Below are 15880 nucleotides of genomic sequence, written 5' to 3' on the forward strand. Positions count from 1 at the left end.
ATGTTATTTGATAAGTTAATATATTTTAAATGTAGTCTTCTACATTGCAACTTCATCATACACATATTTAAATACATGACATACAAGGTTCAATAGAAATTACATTATATTTTACAAGTAAAAAAAATTGTTTTAATCCATTCTTTCACTTGACACTTTATATTCAACAATATTATTGATCTGACTGTACTGACGCTGTTGTGTGAGAATTAAACTGAGCTGGACGATTACTTCATTTTATTGCAGAACTGCTTTATAGAACAAATTTAATAATTATGATCTTTACAAAGGAACTGAATAAACACTATCTGACTTCATTGAACAACAGTCAAAATGCAAAATCTTCCCTTTTATTACTGTAAAGCTGGTTGAAAAAATCTGTACTGTATAAAGCGCTATATAATAAAGGTGACTTAGTGCACATTTAGTATACAAAAGGACTCTTTTTTTTATAAAGGACATTTTTGATGTGATGGGATTCTTACAACAAAAATGACAATTATGTAATTATTTATTCAAACTAATGTTGTCCCAAATCTTGTTTTTTTTGGGGGGTGGGGGGGGTTGTTTGTTTGTTTGTTTGTTTGTTTTCTGTGGAACACAGAGAAAGAAGTTTGGTGCAATGTTACCATTGTGCAGAAGAAAGTTACAGATTTGCAACATATTCGTACATCCCCAAAAACTGTATTGGCGTCCCTTGAGAGAATCTTAAATCGAGTCTCTGAATTTAAGGAGCTCTCGTACATCTCCTTTACAGACTATGATAATTTACTGCAATGAATCAGCTAGTGCAGAAGACAATCATTGCCACCGACACAGGTAATTACACAGCCAAGGCATGGCTAACAAGCTACATAATAGCAACTGGATCATTGGTCGTGGCTGGGAATTGATGGTGATGGGAAAAACAAAGTTAACGTTAACAAGACTTTGCACTGCTCTATGTATAAATCTGAAAATACAGGGCATTTTTACTTCCGATTTCAAAGACAATTAAATAACAGTTCAATTGCATGTGAAATATATGCTTGTCAGGCTTGGGACGGAGTCTGTAGAAATGGTTTCTTGAAAAAGAACAACTGTCAGATATTCACTTATGTGAGATGATGAGTAGCTGCTATAAGAAGTGGTGTCAAGCATGAACTTCAAGTGTAATTGAACACTAACTAAGAATTAATGAGTCACAGTTGAGTCACCCAATGGAGAGAAGAGGAATCTATAGCAGTATTCTTGTAATAAACACAAAACAATGACGATAATTTACACTGTAGAACACTGTGCAATGCAAGACAATGAACTGAATAAACTGAGTGCTTTATACAGACAAACAAAGGGAGCTAAATGAAACACAGGTGAACTTAATTAGTGATTAACAGACTCGCGGTTAACTTGTAGCTACACATGAGTTCCTATAAGAGCAGCCAAAAGTTTGACTGCAAAGGAACATTCTCTCAACCCCAGTTCAGGACTGCACACGGATTAAGGACAACTTTTCAGCTATACGGTAATGTACCTTTGCTGTTTTTGGCATGTGTTTTGTTCCGCCATTCTTTACTACTTTAAAGGACAACAAAAAGATTAAAACCATGTACAAAAAAACTTTTAGTTTTATATTACAAAGTTAACTTTCTTTTCTTTCTTTTTTTTAATAAACATGCATGAAAGTGTACTGTATATGTACACTTCAGTGGCTTTTTATTTCATCAATGTTATGTTCTCTGCAAATTGACTTATTTTGTTTTATGTACTTTCAAGATTAAGTATTTCAAGTACACATTCAGTACAAATAAGAACACTTCTTTTTCACAAGGGTGCATGGCAATTCTAAAATAAATACAATTTATTTTATATGGTTTTCCTTGCAAACGAATCTGGTTGTGCTATTTTATGCAACTTCCATTATCAAAAATACTATACATTCTTAAACAAAACGGCATGATTTCACTGATTTTACTCTTCATTGTAGGCTTTAAAGATCAACATGGAGAAAATCATCCTAATGTTCCCTCTGATATTGCTGGTGCTGCATATACAAGGAGCGTTCTCTAAAAATCCAGTTTGTTTGATTGCCGAAGCTCCACAGCCGGAAGTCGTGGAGTTCGACAACACAATCTATGCCACTTGTGAAATAACTCCCAGCCCTAATTTGCCACCTTGCCAGCCAAAGATCTTTGGGCAAATCCTCTTCAAGCAACTCTTCCCCAATGGAGATTTAGAAGTGAAAATCAACCTCCGTGGTTTGCCTGCCATCGATCATCAACAGCGTGCCATGCACATCCATCGGTATGGAGACCTCAGTCAAGGCAGCATCACTGTTGGTCCTCATTACAATCCAAACGGCGTTGACCACCCTCATCATCCTGGAGACCTGGGCAACTTTGCTTCTGAGCAAGGAGTTATAAAGCAGTTCCTGAAGCTCCCACACGCCAAGCTCTTTGGGCCTCATTCCATTCTGGGACGTGCGGTGGTGGTTCATGAGAAGGAGGATGATCTGGGAATGGGTTCAGGTGAGGAGAGTAAACGCAGTGGGAATGCTGGACAGAGAATTGCTTGCGGTGTGATTGGTATTACTACTCCAAGTCTGTGGCAGAAGACTGAACTGCTCCCCAAGAAAAGATGTGGAGGAGGGAACTGAGAATCGGATGTGGTGGAAGAGCAGATTCAAATAGGATACTCATGATTTTCCTTGTGTATTTGTCTGTGTCCTACATTAAAGTAATATTTAATAACCTGAACATTCCCTTGTCTTGGTCTTTTCAGATACTTTTTGGCCATAGCTTCCAATAGTAAATTGCTACACTCTTAAAAATAAGGTACTGTAGGGTGAATGCAGGTAAAGTTGGATGTTTAATTTTGTGTTCAATGGGTTTACACTTTCAGAGCATGACAGTGGTCTTTAATGAAAGATACCTTATTTCTTTAAATTATTAAATGGTTTTGGTTGATGCAATATGACACTGGTGGGTCTGGTCATATCTCAAGGGAGGACACCCTTATTTTTAAAGGTAGAAAACAATCTGACATAAGATTATTAGTTTTAAGAAGATAAATCAAGAAGGATTCTCGCTAAATGTAAACAAATGGGTATATTCTGACACTTGTTTACTACAGTTAACCGGGAATCAAAATGTGAAGAATACAAGAACACACATTTTCAAACCATTTTTAAAGTGTTTAAATATTGCTGACCCCCTTTGGCTGAATGTTTTTGGTAAAGTGGGCTAGGATTCAGGTAAATTAGATGACTTTGAACCTTCAGTTATTATTCTCAAATTATATTCCAAAATGAGTTTAAATTACAGTAACTTTAAATATGCCGTGGAATATGTTTGATGTCTTAATGTATTTTTAAGATCCAGGATCATTTTTGATATATTAGGGATGGCTCACATTACCTGAAAATAAATTTGTCTGGAGTGCATATCTCAATGTTTATTGGTATACCTTGAAAATAACACATATCAACATTCAAAATGAAATATTAAAGTCTGAACTTAGTTCACAAAAGTAATAAAGAAAAGAAATAAACTTATATATACTCTAAATTACCCGTTTAACAAAGTGTCCCACTTTACCTGCATTCACCCTACTAAAAGGGGATTCTTACATCTATGCCATAGAACAGGGATAGGCAACTTCCGTCCTGGAGGGCCACTGTCCTGCAGAGTTTAGCTTCAGCCCTGATCATCTGTATCTAATAATCCTGAAAACATTTATTACTTTGTTCAGGTGTGTTTAATTAAGCTTTGAGCTAAACTCTGCAGGACCGTGGTCTCCAGGACCGGAGTTGCCTATCCCTGCCATAGAAGAATCATTCCCCCAACCTTCAAAGTCAATTAAATAAATCCCATTGCATGTGAAATATAGGCTTGTCGGGCTTGGGACAGAGTCTGTAGAAATGGTTTCTTGAAAAAGAACTGTCAGATATTCACTTTTTTTTAAACGAATATCTGCTATAAGTAGTGATGTCAAGTGGAATTGTGCTCTAAGAATTAATGAGTCACAGTTATGTTACCAAATGAAGAGGAGAGGAATCTATAGCAGTATTATTTTAATAAACACAAAACAATGAAGCGAATCTACACTGGAGAACACATTGTGCAATGCAAGACAAAGTATTGAATAAACTGAGTGCTATATATATACACAGGCAAACAGAGGGAGCTAAATGAAACACAGGTGAACTTAATTAGTGTCTAACAGACTATCATGGTTAACTTGTGGCTCCACATAAGTTTAAAAGAGCAGCCAAAAGTTTGATAGCAAAGGAACATTCTCTCAACCCCAGTTCAGGACTGCACATGGATTAAGTGGTGTAGTATTTTTGTCACTATAATATTCATTCTCCACACGGATCAAGGGCGAGTTTTCAGGTAATGTATCTTTTCTGTTTTCAATAAAATTAAGCACACTACTTTTTCACAAGGGTAGATGGCAATTCAAAAATAAAATTTATTTGATATGGTTATCCCTTACAAACTAATCTGGTTGTGCTATTTTACTTAATGCAACTTCCATTCTCAAAACTCCCTTCAACAAAGCTTGGACCTTTTGTATTCTATCAAAAATACTATACATTCTTAAACAAAACGGCATTTCACTGATTTTACTCTTCATTGTAGGCTTTAAAGATCAACATGGAGAAAATCATCCTAATGTTCCCTCTGATATTGCTGGTGCTGCATATACAAGGAGGAGCGTTCTCTAAAAATCCAGTTTGTTTGATTGCCGAAGCTCCACAGCCGGAAGTCGTGGAGTTCGACAACACAATCTATGCCACTTGTGAAATAACTCCCAGCCCTAATTTGCCACCTTGCCAGCCAAAGATCTTTGGGCAAATCCTCTTCAAGCAACTCTTCCCCAATGGAGATTTAGAAGTGAAAATCAACCTCCGTGGTTTGCCTGCCATCGATCATCAACAGCGTGCCATGCACATCCATCGGTATGGAGACCTCAGTCAAGGCAGCATCACTGTTGGTCCACATTACAATCCAAACGGCGTTGACCACCCTCATCATCCTGGAGACCTGGGCAACTTTGCTTCTGAGCAAGGAGTTATAAAGCAGTTCCTGAAGCTCCCACACGCCAAACTCTTTGGGCCTCATTCCATTCTGGGACGTGCGGTGGTGGTTCATGAGAAGGAGGATGATCTGGGAATGGGTTCAGATGAGGAGAGTAAACGCAGTGGGAATGCTGGACAGAGAATCGCTTGCGGTGTGATTGGTATTACTACTCCAAGTCTGTGGCAGAAGACTGAACTGCTCCCCAAGAAAAGATGTGGAGGAGGGAACTGAGAGTCGGATGTGGTGGAAGAGCAGATTCAAATAGGATAATCATTATTTTCCTTGTGTATTCTTTGTCTGTTTCCTACATTAAAGTAATCTTTAATACCTGAACATTCCCATGTTTTTGTCTTTGGTCTTTTCAGAGGCTTTCCAATAGTAAATGCACTCTTAAAAATAAATGTAGAGTGGGCCATCAGGAAAAGTGGGCCGTTTAGTTTGACTGTACTCAATAGGTTTACACTTTCAGAGCATGACAATTAGCTTTAATTAAAGATACATTCTTTCTTTAAATGATAAAATGGTTTTCATGATGCAATATGACACTGGTGGGTCTGGCCACATCTCAAGGGAGGACACCCTTATTGTTAAAGGTAGAAAACAATCTGACATAAGATTTTATTTTCTGAATTATAAGATATCTCACAAATGCTGTGACTGTTCCTGGTTTGTACAGTTAACAGGGAATCAAATGCAAAGAATAAAATGTTTTCTTGTAAGGAGTTTAAAGTCTGCGTGAACCGGAAGTTGCAACCGACTTTATTATTTCCGAGAGAAACGGAATACTAAATGAGGAAAAATGGTGGGCGTGGCTTTTTTTTTTTTCAACTAGCACCTGATTGGATCTAGAAAAGTAGGTGTTTCATTCAGCCTGATACTGTCAGTTGGAGGGGTGTAGTAACGGATGTTAAGTAGACACCAAAACCGTCAAACCTACGTCATCAGGGAAGGTCCTCCAATGCAGAGAGGAGGGGCATTTTCAGATTTTGATTAAAGATTACGAAGCAAAAAATGTTTTTGTGTGGATTGACTTGCATGGATGAATTGTTCACCACAAAACGATCAATTTAGGCAAACAAAGTAAATATGGTCAATGTTGATTTCATGTGGACTTTAAGTATTGCTGACCCACTTTGGCTGAATGTGTTAGATAAAGTGGGCCAGTAGGATTCATGTAAAGTGGGTGATCTTAAACCTTAAATAATTATATTCATAAAATAAATGTATGTACACTCTTTTTTTATAGCTGACATGTATAATCTACTTTTTTAGAGAACAGAAATGAGTGTGCTGTTAGGAAATTTGTGTCAGAGATGGAAGGAATGAAAGTGAGCAAAAAATAAGACAAGGAATTAAGTTTAATCTGTAGAGTGGAGAAAGGCTGAGAGGAGCAAAATGTAGATGCAGAATATAACGCTTTAAAATATGGACACAATTTAAGATAATTTAGTGTTTAGAGAAAACCGACAGAAAATGTTTTACAATATGGTTACCATTTAAAATGTTCCTCATTGAATTTGTGTTAGCCTATTTGTTGCATGTGTTCTAGTCCCATTTTTAACATTGTAGAGTTCATTTTCATCCATATTCAGATTTCTGATATTCAGATTTCTATTCAGATTTCTGATATTCAGATTTCTGATATTCAGATTTCTGATATTCAGATTTCTGATATTCAGATTTCTGATATTCAGATTTCTGATATTCAGATTTCTGATATTCAGATTTCATCTCATTGAATGTCAACATAACATGTTTTATCGGTTGTTTTGAATTTTACACATGCATTGAGTGAACTGATGAATATTACTCATCATGGCCTATATCTATATGCTTTTGGGTTTGTTAAATATGATTTGGAATATATTTGTTTGATTATATGGGTTAATAAACCATGTGTTTTTAATTAAGATACATGATCATTTTTGATGAATCAAGGATGGCTCCACATGACCAGCTGGCCCACTTTACCTGAAAAGAAATGTGTCTGGAGCTTTATTGGTATACCTTGAAAATAACACGCATCAACTTGAAAATATTAAAGCTGGACCTTGAAGTTAACAAATTAAGAAAAGACAAAAAATATAGGTATCTAAATTACATTTCACAAAAAGTGTCCCACTTTACCTGTATTCACCCTACTAAAATGGGATTTTAGCATCGAGAAGAATCATTCCCCCAAACATATTTACTTCTGCCTGCAAATACAATTAAATAATAGTCCAACTCCATGTGGAATATAGACTTGTCAGGCTTGGGATAGAGTCTGTAGGAATTGTTTCTTGAAAAATAACTTTTGTGAGATGAATATCTGCTATAAGAAGTGAGGTCAAGTGTTATTGAACACTACCTAAGAATTAATGTTTCACAGTTGAGTCACCAAATGAAGAGGAGAGGAATCTATAGCAGTATTCTTTTAATAAACACAAAACAATGAAGATAATCCAAATTGGAGAACACATTGTGCAGTGCCAGACAAAGTACTGAATAAACTGAGTGCTTTATATGTATATATACACAGACAAACAAAGGGAGCTAAATGAAACACAGGTGAACTTAATTAGTGATTAACAGACTCACGGTTAACTTGTAGCTCCACATGAGTTCTTATAAGAGCAGCCAAAAGTTTGACTGCAAAGTAACATTCTCTCAACCTCAGTTCAGGACTGCATACGGATTAAGTGTTGTAGTATTTTTGTCACTGTAATATTCAGGCTCCACACGGATTAAGGACAACTTTTCAGCTATACGGTAATGTACCTTTGCTGTTTTTGGCATATGTTTTGTCCCTCCATTCTTTGCTATAAAGGACAACAAAGATTAAAATAATGTACAAAAAGATTAAAACCATGTACAAAAAAACTTTTGGTTTTACAATGCAGAGTTAACTAACTTTTCTTTTTTAACAAACATATGAAAGTGTACTGTATGTAGTATGTACACTTCAGTGGCTTCAATCAATGGTACGTTTTCTGCAAATTGACTTATTTTTAGTATACTTTCAAGATTTTAAAGTACTACAAGTACACCTTCAATACAAATAAGCACAATACTTTTTCACAAGGGTGCATGGCAATTAAAAAATAAATACAATTTCTTTTATATGGTTTTTCCTGGCAAACGAATCTGGTTGTGCTATTTTATGCAACTTCCACTGTCAAAGGTCCTTGGAACAAAGCTTTGACCTTTTTATGCCATCAAAAATACTATTCATTCTTAAACAAAATGGCATGATTTCACTGATTTTAATCTTCATTGTAGGCTTTAAAGAGCAACATGGAGAAAATCATCCTAATGTTCCCTCTGATATTGCTGGTGCTGCATATACAAGGAGGAGAGTTCTCTAAAAATCCCGTTTGTTTGATTGCCGAAGCTCCACAGCCGGAAGTCGTGGAGTTCGACAACACAATCTATGCCACTTGTGAAATAACTCCCAGCCCTAATTTGCCACCTTGCCAGCCAAAGATCTTTGGGCAAATCCTCTTCAAGCAACTCTTCCCCAATGGAGATTTAGAAGTGAAAATCAACCTCCGTGGTTTGCCTGCCATCGATCATCAACAGCGTGCCATGCACATCCATCGGTATGGAGACCTCAGTCAAGGCAGCATCACTGTTGGTCCACATTACAATCCAAACAGCGTTGACCACCCTCATCATCCTGGAGACCTGGGCAACTTTGCTTCCGAGCAAGGAGTTATAAAGCAGTTCCTGAAGCTCCCAAACGCCAAACTCTTTGGGCCTCATTCCATTCTGGGACGTGCGGTGGTGGTTCATGAGAAGGAGGATGATCTGGGAATGGGTTCAGATGAGGAGAGTAAACGCAGTGGGAATGCTGGACAGAGAATCGCTTGCGGTGTGATTGGTATTACTACTCCAAGTCTGTGGCAGAAGACTGAACTGCTCCCCAAGAAAAGATGTGGAGGAGGGAACTGAGAGTCGGATGTGGTGGAAGAGCAGATTCAAATGGGATAATCATGATTTTCCTTGTGTATTCTTTGTCTATGTCCTACATTAAAGTAATATTTAATACCTGAACATGTTTTTGTCTTTGGTCTTTTCAGAGACTTTCCAATAGTAAATGCACTCTTAAAAATAAATGTAGAGTGGGCCGTTTAGTTTGACTGTACTCAATAGGTTTACACTTTCAGAGCATGACAATAAGCTTGAATTACATTACATACATTATTTCTTTAAATGGTTTTCATGATGCAATATGACACTGGTGGGTCTGGCCACATCTCAAGGGAGGACACCCTTATTGTTAAAGGTAGAAAACAATCAGACATAAGATTTTATTTTCTGAATTGTAAGATATCTCACAAATGTGTGACTGTTCCTGGTTTGTACCGTTAACAGGGAATCAAATGCAAAGAATAAAATGTGTTTTCTTGTAAGGAGTTTAAAGTCCGCGTGAACTGGAAGTTGCAACCGACTTTATTATTTCCGAGAGAAACGGAATACTAAATGAGGAAAAATGGTGGGCGTGGCTTTTTTTCAACTAGCACCTGATTGGATCTAGAAAAGTAGGTGTTTCATTCTGCCTGATACTGTCAGTTGGAGGGGTGTAGTAACGGATGTTAAGTAGACACCAAAACCGTCAAACCTTCATCATCAGGGAAGGTCCTCCAATGCAGAGAGGAGGGGCATTTTCAGATTTTGATTAAAGATTACGAAGCCAAAAAAAATATTTGCGTGGATTGACTTTCATGGATGAATTGTTCACCACAAAACGATCAATTTAGGCAAACAAAGTAAATATGGTCAATGTTGATTTCATGTGGACTTTAAGTATTGCTGACCCACTTTGGCTGAATGTGTTAGATAAAGTGGGCCAGTAGGATTCATGTAAAGTGAGTGATCTTAAACCTTAAATAATTATATTCATAAAATAAATGTATGTACACTTTTTTTTAATAGCTGACATGTATAATCTACTTTTTTAGAGAACAGAAATGAGTGTGCTGTTAGGAAATTTGTGTCAGAGATGGTAGAAATGAAAGAGCGCAAAAAATGAGACAAGGAATTAAGTTTAATCTGTAGAGTGGAGAAAGGCTGAGAGGAGCAACATGTAGATGCAGAATATAACGCTTTAAAATATGGACACAATTTAAGATAATTTAGTGTTTAGAGAAAACCGACAGAAAATGTTTTACAATATGGTTACCATTTTAAATGTTCCTCATTGAATTTGTGTTAGCCTATTTCTTGCATGTGTTCTAGTCCCATTTTTAACATTGTAGAGTTCATTTTCATCCATATTCAGATTTCTGAATATTCTGATATTCAGATTTCATCTCATTTAATGTCAACATAACATGTTTTATCGGTTGTTTTGAATTTTACACATGCATTGAGTGAACTGATGAATATTACTCATCATGGCCTATATCTATATGCTTTTGGGTTTGTTAAATATGCTTTGGAATATATTTGTTTCATAAAATGGGTTAATAAACCATGTGTTTTTAATTAAGATACATGCTCATTTTTGATAAATCAAGGATGGCTCCACCTACGTGACCAGCTGGCCCACTTTACCTGAAAAGAAATGTGTCTGGAGCTTTATTGGTATACCTTGAAAATATCTAAAATGAACCTTAAAGTTAACAAATTAAGAAAAGAAAAAAATAATCTAGGTATCTAAATTACATTTCACAAAAAGTAGCCCACTTTACCTGCATTCACCCTACTAAAAGGGGATTTTAACATTGAGAAGAATCATTCCCGCAAACATTTTTACTTCTGCCTGCAAATACAATTAAATAATAGTCCAACTCCATGTGGAATATAGACTCGTTTTGGGACAGAGTCTAAAATTGTTTCTTGAAAAAGAATAACTTTTGTGAGATGAATATCTGCTGTAAGAAGTGGTGTCAAGTGTAATTGCACAATAACTTATAATTAATGTTTCACAGTTGAGTCACCAAATGAAGAGGAGAGGAATCTATAGCAGTATTCTTTTAATAAACACAAAACAATGAAGATAATCCAAATTGGAGAACACATTGTGCAGTGCAAGACAAAGTACTGAATACACTGAGTGCTTTATATGTATATATACACAGACAAACAAAGGGAGCTAAATGAAACACAGGTGAACTTAATTAGTGATTAACAGACTCACGGTTAACTTGTAGCTCCACATGAGTTCCTATAAGAGCAGCCAAAAGTTTGATTGCAAAGGAACATTCTCTCAACCCCAGTTCAGGACTGCACATGGATTAAGTGTTGTAGTAATTTTGTGACTGCAATATTCAGGTTCCACACGGATTAAGGACAAGTTTTCAGCTATACGGTAATGTGCCTTTGCTGTTTTAGGCTTGTGTTTTTTCTCCTTCCTTGCAAACTGACTTGATTTTGCACAACTGAAAAAAGTTAAAGCAAAAGTATAAATATTGTCTTTTATTAGACCTGCCCTTGTGAAAAAGTACACTTTAGCATGCTATAAAAAGAGTACATGTTATTGAAAATAAGACTTTGAAAAATATACTTTGGTGTGAGAATGGTTTCAATGCAATTAAATAAAAATGTAAGTCTAAGTGTGTGTATATGTATATTACCTGAAACTGTAAATTTTTTGACTTGAGTAAATCTTTATTTGAAATTTTATAATAATTTGTGTTGTCTTTGAAATCTGTGCAGTACTGAGTGTACTGATATTTACGGTCTTAACTTAAACTTGTAGGCTATACGTTATGCATTTAAAAATATATATGCAAAGAAACATGAAGTTGCAATTTTGTAGATTTTAAGAATATATTAACTTTTTATTTTTAATATTGAATAACAACATCAGATCAAATGATGCATTTGTTAGTCATCAACACATCAAAAGAAGTTAACTTTAAAGCACAACACAAGATTTTTAAAACGATGTTCTTTAAGTAACACTTTTAGTTTGACATTACTTTTTAAAAGTGTACATATACTTAATGTCACTGCCAGCAGGAGAGCTACATATAAGCCCTCTGGTGGCTATCATAGACACTTCGGCTGGCAGGTGTGACACTTATGAAAGTTTACGTTATACACTTAAGTGGCTTTTAATAATTCATCAGTGTTATTATCTGCAAGTAGACCTACAGGTTTTTTTTTTTTTTTTTTTTTTGTACTTTCAAGATACTACTAGTACAGATTCACTACAAATAAGTGAATTTTTTTTCACAAGGGTTCATATCAATTAAAAAAATATACAGTTTATTATATGGTTTTCCCTTGCAAACGAATCTGGTTGTGCTATTTTACCTAATGCAACTTCCACTGTCAAAGCTTTGACCTTTATTCTAAATATTATATTCTTAAACCAAATGGCATGATTTCACTGATTTTACTCTTCATTGTAGGCTTTAAAGATCAACATGGAGAAAATCATCCTAATGTTCCCTCTGATATTGCTGGTGCTGCATATACAAGGAGGGGAGTTCTCTAAAAATCCAGTTTGTTTGATTGCCGAAGCTCCACAGCCGGAAGTCGTGGAGTTCGACAACACAATCTATGCCACTTGTGAAATAACTCCCAGCCCTAATTTGCCACCTTGCCAGCCAAAGATCTTTGGGCAAATCCTCTTCAAGCAACTCTTCCCCAATGGAGATTTAGAAGTGAAAATCAACCTCCGTGGTTTGCCTGCCATCGATCATCAACAGCGTGCCATGCACATCCATCGGTATGGAGACCTCAGTCAAGGCAGCATCACTGTTGGTCCACATTACAATCCAAACAGCGTTGACCACCCTCATCATCCTGGAGACCTGGGCAACTTTGCTTCTGAGAAAGGAGTTATAAAGCAGTTCCTGAAGCTCCCAGACGCCAAGCTCTTTGGGCCTCATTCCATTCTGGGACGTGCGGTGGTGGTTCATGAGAAGGAGGATGATCTGGGAATGGGTTCAGATGAGGAGAGTAAACGCAGTGGGAATGCTGGACAGAGAATTGCTTGCGGTGTGATTGGTATTACTACTCCAAGTCTGTGGCAGAAGACTGAACTGCTCCCCAAGAAAAGATGTGGAGGAGGGAACTGAGAGTCGGATATGGAGGAAGAGCAGATTCAAATGGGATAATCTTGATTGTCCTTGTGTATTCTTTGTCTATGTCCTACATTAAAGTAATCTTTAATACCTGAACATGTTTTTGTCTTTGGTCTTTTCAGAGACTTTCCTATAGTAAATGCACTCTTAAAAATAATTGTAGAGTGGGCAGTTTAGTTTGACTACTGTGCTCAATAGGTTTACACTTTCAGAGCATTACAATAAGCTTTAATTAAATATACATTATTTCTTTAAATGATAAAATGGTTTTGGTAGATGCAATATGACACTGGTGGGTCTGGCCACATTTCAAGGGAGGACACCCTTATTTTTAAAGGTAGAAAACAATCTGACATAAGGTTTTATTTTCTGAATTATAAGGTTTCTCACAAATGTTTTGACTGTTCCTGGTTTGTTAGTACAGTTAACAGGGAATCAAATAATAAAATGTTTTCTTGTAAGGAGTTAAGTATTGCTGACCCACTTTGGCTGAATGTGTAAGATAAAGTGGGCCAGTAGAATTCATGTGAAGTGGGTGATCTAAAACCTTAAATTAAATGTATGTACACTGTTTTTTTTTATATATATATATAGTTGAGATGTATAATCTACTTTCTTAGAGAACAGAAATGAGTGTGCCATTAGAATATTTGTGTCAGAGATGGTAGAAATGAAAGAGAGCAAAAAATAAGACAAGAAATTAAGTTTAATCTGTAGAGTGGAGAAAGGCTGAGAGGAGCAACATGTAGATGCAGAATATAACACTTAAAATATGGACACAATTTAAGATAATTTAGTGTTTAGAGAAAACCGACAGAAAATGTTTTACAATATGGTTACCATTTTAAATGTTCCTCATTGAATTTGTGTTAGCCTATTTGTTGCATGTGTTGTAGTCCCATTTTTAACATTGTAGAGTTAATTTTCATCCATATTCAGATTTCTGATATTCAGATTTCTGATATTCAGATTTCATCTCATTGAATGTCAACATAACATGTTTTATCGGTTGTTTTGAATTTTACACATGCATTGAGTGAACTGATGAATATTACTCATCATGGCCTATATCTATATGCTTTTGGGTTTGTTAAATATGATTTGGAATATATTTGTTTGATTATATGGGTTAATAAACCATGTCTTTTTAATTAAGATACATGATCATTTTTGATAAATCAAGGATGGCTCCACATGGCCAGCTGGCCCACTTTACCTGAAAAGAAATGTGTCTGGAGCTTTATTGGTATACCTTGAAAATAACACGCATCAACTTGAAAATATTAAAGCTGGACCTTGAAGTTAACAAATTAAGAAAAGACAAAAAATATAGGTATCTAAATTACATTTCACAAAAAGTGACCCACTTTACCTGCATTCACCCTACTAAAAGGGGATTTTAACATCGAGAAGAATCATTCCCGCAAACATTTTTACTTCTGCCTGCAAATACAATTAAATAATAGTCCAACTCCATGTGGAATATAGACTTGTCTGACTTGGGATAGAGTCTGTAGGAATTGTTTTTTGAAAAATAACTTTTGTGAGATGAATATCTGCTATAAGAAGTGAGGTCAAGTGTTATTGAACACTAACTAAGAATTAATGTTTCACAGTTGAGTCACCAAATGAAGAGGAGAGGAATCTATAGCAGTATTCTTTTAATAAACACAAAACAATGAAGATAATCCAAATTGGAGAACACATTGTGCAGTGCCAGACAAAGTACTGAATACACTGAGTGCTTTATATGTATATATACACAGACAAACAAAGGGAGCTAAATGAAACACAGGTGAACTTAATTAGTGATTAACAGACTGTAGCAATACTGACTTTGAGTATAAATTGGGGAAATTAGCACTCAAATGGGAAATTAAATAATCATGGTTTTGATGAATATTATTTGCATACGCTCTAAAATGGTTCTAAATATGGGCTTGTACCGCCTTGAACCTATATGAATATGTATCCGATTTACTCGCGATACTAATTCATACAGGGAAGGGGAATGATTTTAATCAGTCGTACTTGGAAATACCACTTTAACCACTAATGCGTATACATACAATATTTACATCAACACTTCGATCCGTTTAGTTCTTGTCAAGCAAAACACGTCCATATGGCCATTTAATGGAGGTAATTTACCCTTCAAGATTATCAGATCGGGAATATTTAAACTATGCAATGTTTAAAATTGTGGTAGAGCGTTTTTAAAAGGTAGCATAGAAAATCGGATTTTCAGGGATTTCAGATTATGGATTCATAAAACACAACTTCAGACGAAGATTACAATGAAGTTTAATAAAAGACAATTTAAAAGTACGTAGGTTACACGATCAAGAGTATAACAATATGCATAAACAAAACAAATGAGTATAAAACGATTACGTAGAGTGTATATATAATTACACGATATTAACCAAAGAGATGGAGAGAGAGAGAGAGAGTGAGGTATGAGAGAGAGTACACAGTTTAAGGAAAACTTTCAATAATCAAGAGACCAGAGGATGCTCAGACAACCTTAACTAGCTTTGTTTCAAAGATCAGATCAGACTTAGCCTACTGTGTTGTCGTGTGGATAGTCGTCTGGTACTCGTGTTGTTTCTTTTTGGAACCTCGCGGGCTTCCGGGTTGCGTGCGTCCGTGGTTGGTTTGACGCAGGGTGGAGGCGCTAAGCTTTCGTTCGTTAAAACGCTGGATCAAGGAAGTAACTTTAAACTTGTATAAAAATAAAGACTTAGTCGTAGAAACGGAAAGTAAACGGAGAGCAAAGCTCTCTGAAGCTAAGTT

The 15880-nt window shown here is 35.9% G+C and overlaps 3 protein-coding genes across 6 annotated transcripts; all 3 read left to right on the forward strand.

Moving 5' to 3' along the window:
- The first annotated feature begins 1417 nt into the window (after positions 1-1417).
- LOC306988419 (extracellular superoxide dismutase [Cu-Zn]-like) lies at positions 1418-2946 on the forward strand. 2 transcript variants are annotated; one of them, XM_079593409.1, is made up of 3 exons: positions 1473-1504; positions 1967-2507; positions 2581-2721. In XM_079593409.1, the coding sequence occupies exons 2-3, from the start codon at positions 1982-1984 to the stop codon at positions 2667-2669; spliced, it is 615 nt and encodes a 204-aa protein (XP_079449535.1). In that variant the 5' UTR covers positions 1473-1504; positions 1967-1981; the 3' UTR covers positions 2670-2721. The 2 variants fall into 2 exon arrangements, with proteins under 2 accessions (XP_079449534.1, XP_079449535.1); XM_079593408.1 differs by having other exon boundaries at positions 1418-1504; positions 1967-2946.
- Positions 2947-3865: 919 nt separating this feature from the next.
- LOC306992377 (extracellular superoxide dismutase [Cu-Zn]-like) lies at positions 3866-5396 on the forward strand. The gene is made up of 2 exons (XM_079601181.1): positions 3866-4373; positions 4623-5396. Exon 2 carries the CDS (start codon positions 4638-4640, stop codon positions 5292-5294), a length of 657 nt encoding a protein of 218 aa, XP_079457307.1. The 5' UTR covers positions 3866-4373; positions 4623-4637; the 3' UTR covers positions 5295-5396.
- Positions 5397-7675: 2279 nt separating this feature from the next.
- Positions 7676-13507, forward strand: LOC306992370 (extracellular superoxide dismutase [Cu-Zn]-like). 3 transcript variants are annotated; one of them, XM_079601155.1, is made up of 2 exons: positions 7676-7814; positions 8325-9188. In XM_079601155.1, the coding sequence occupies exon 2, from the start codon at positions 8340-8342 to the stop codon at positions 8994-8996; it is 657 nt and encodes a 218-aa protein (XP_079457281.1). In that variant the 5' UTR covers positions 7676-7814; positions 8325-8339; the 3' UTR covers positions 8997-9188. The 3 variants fall into 3 exon arrangements, with proteins under 3 accessions (XP_079457281.1, XP_079457282.1, XP_079457280.1); XM_079601156.1 differs by lacking the exon at positions 8325-9188 and adding an exon at positions 12407-13507 and having other exon boundaries at positions 7749-7814; XM_079601154.1 differs by lacking the exons at positions 7676-7814; positions 8325-9188 and adding exons at positions 11167-11358; positions 12407-13507.
- The last annotated feature ends 2373 nt before the right edge of the window (positions 13508-15880 follow it).

The sequence above is a fragment of the Phoxinus phoxinus genome, assembly GCF_949152265.1.
Source record: "Phoxinus phoxinus genome assembly, chromosome: 2".
Classification (NCBI taxonomy): Eukaryota; Metazoa; Chordata; class Actinopteri; order Cypriniformes; family Leuciscidae; genus Phoxinus; species Phoxinus phoxinus.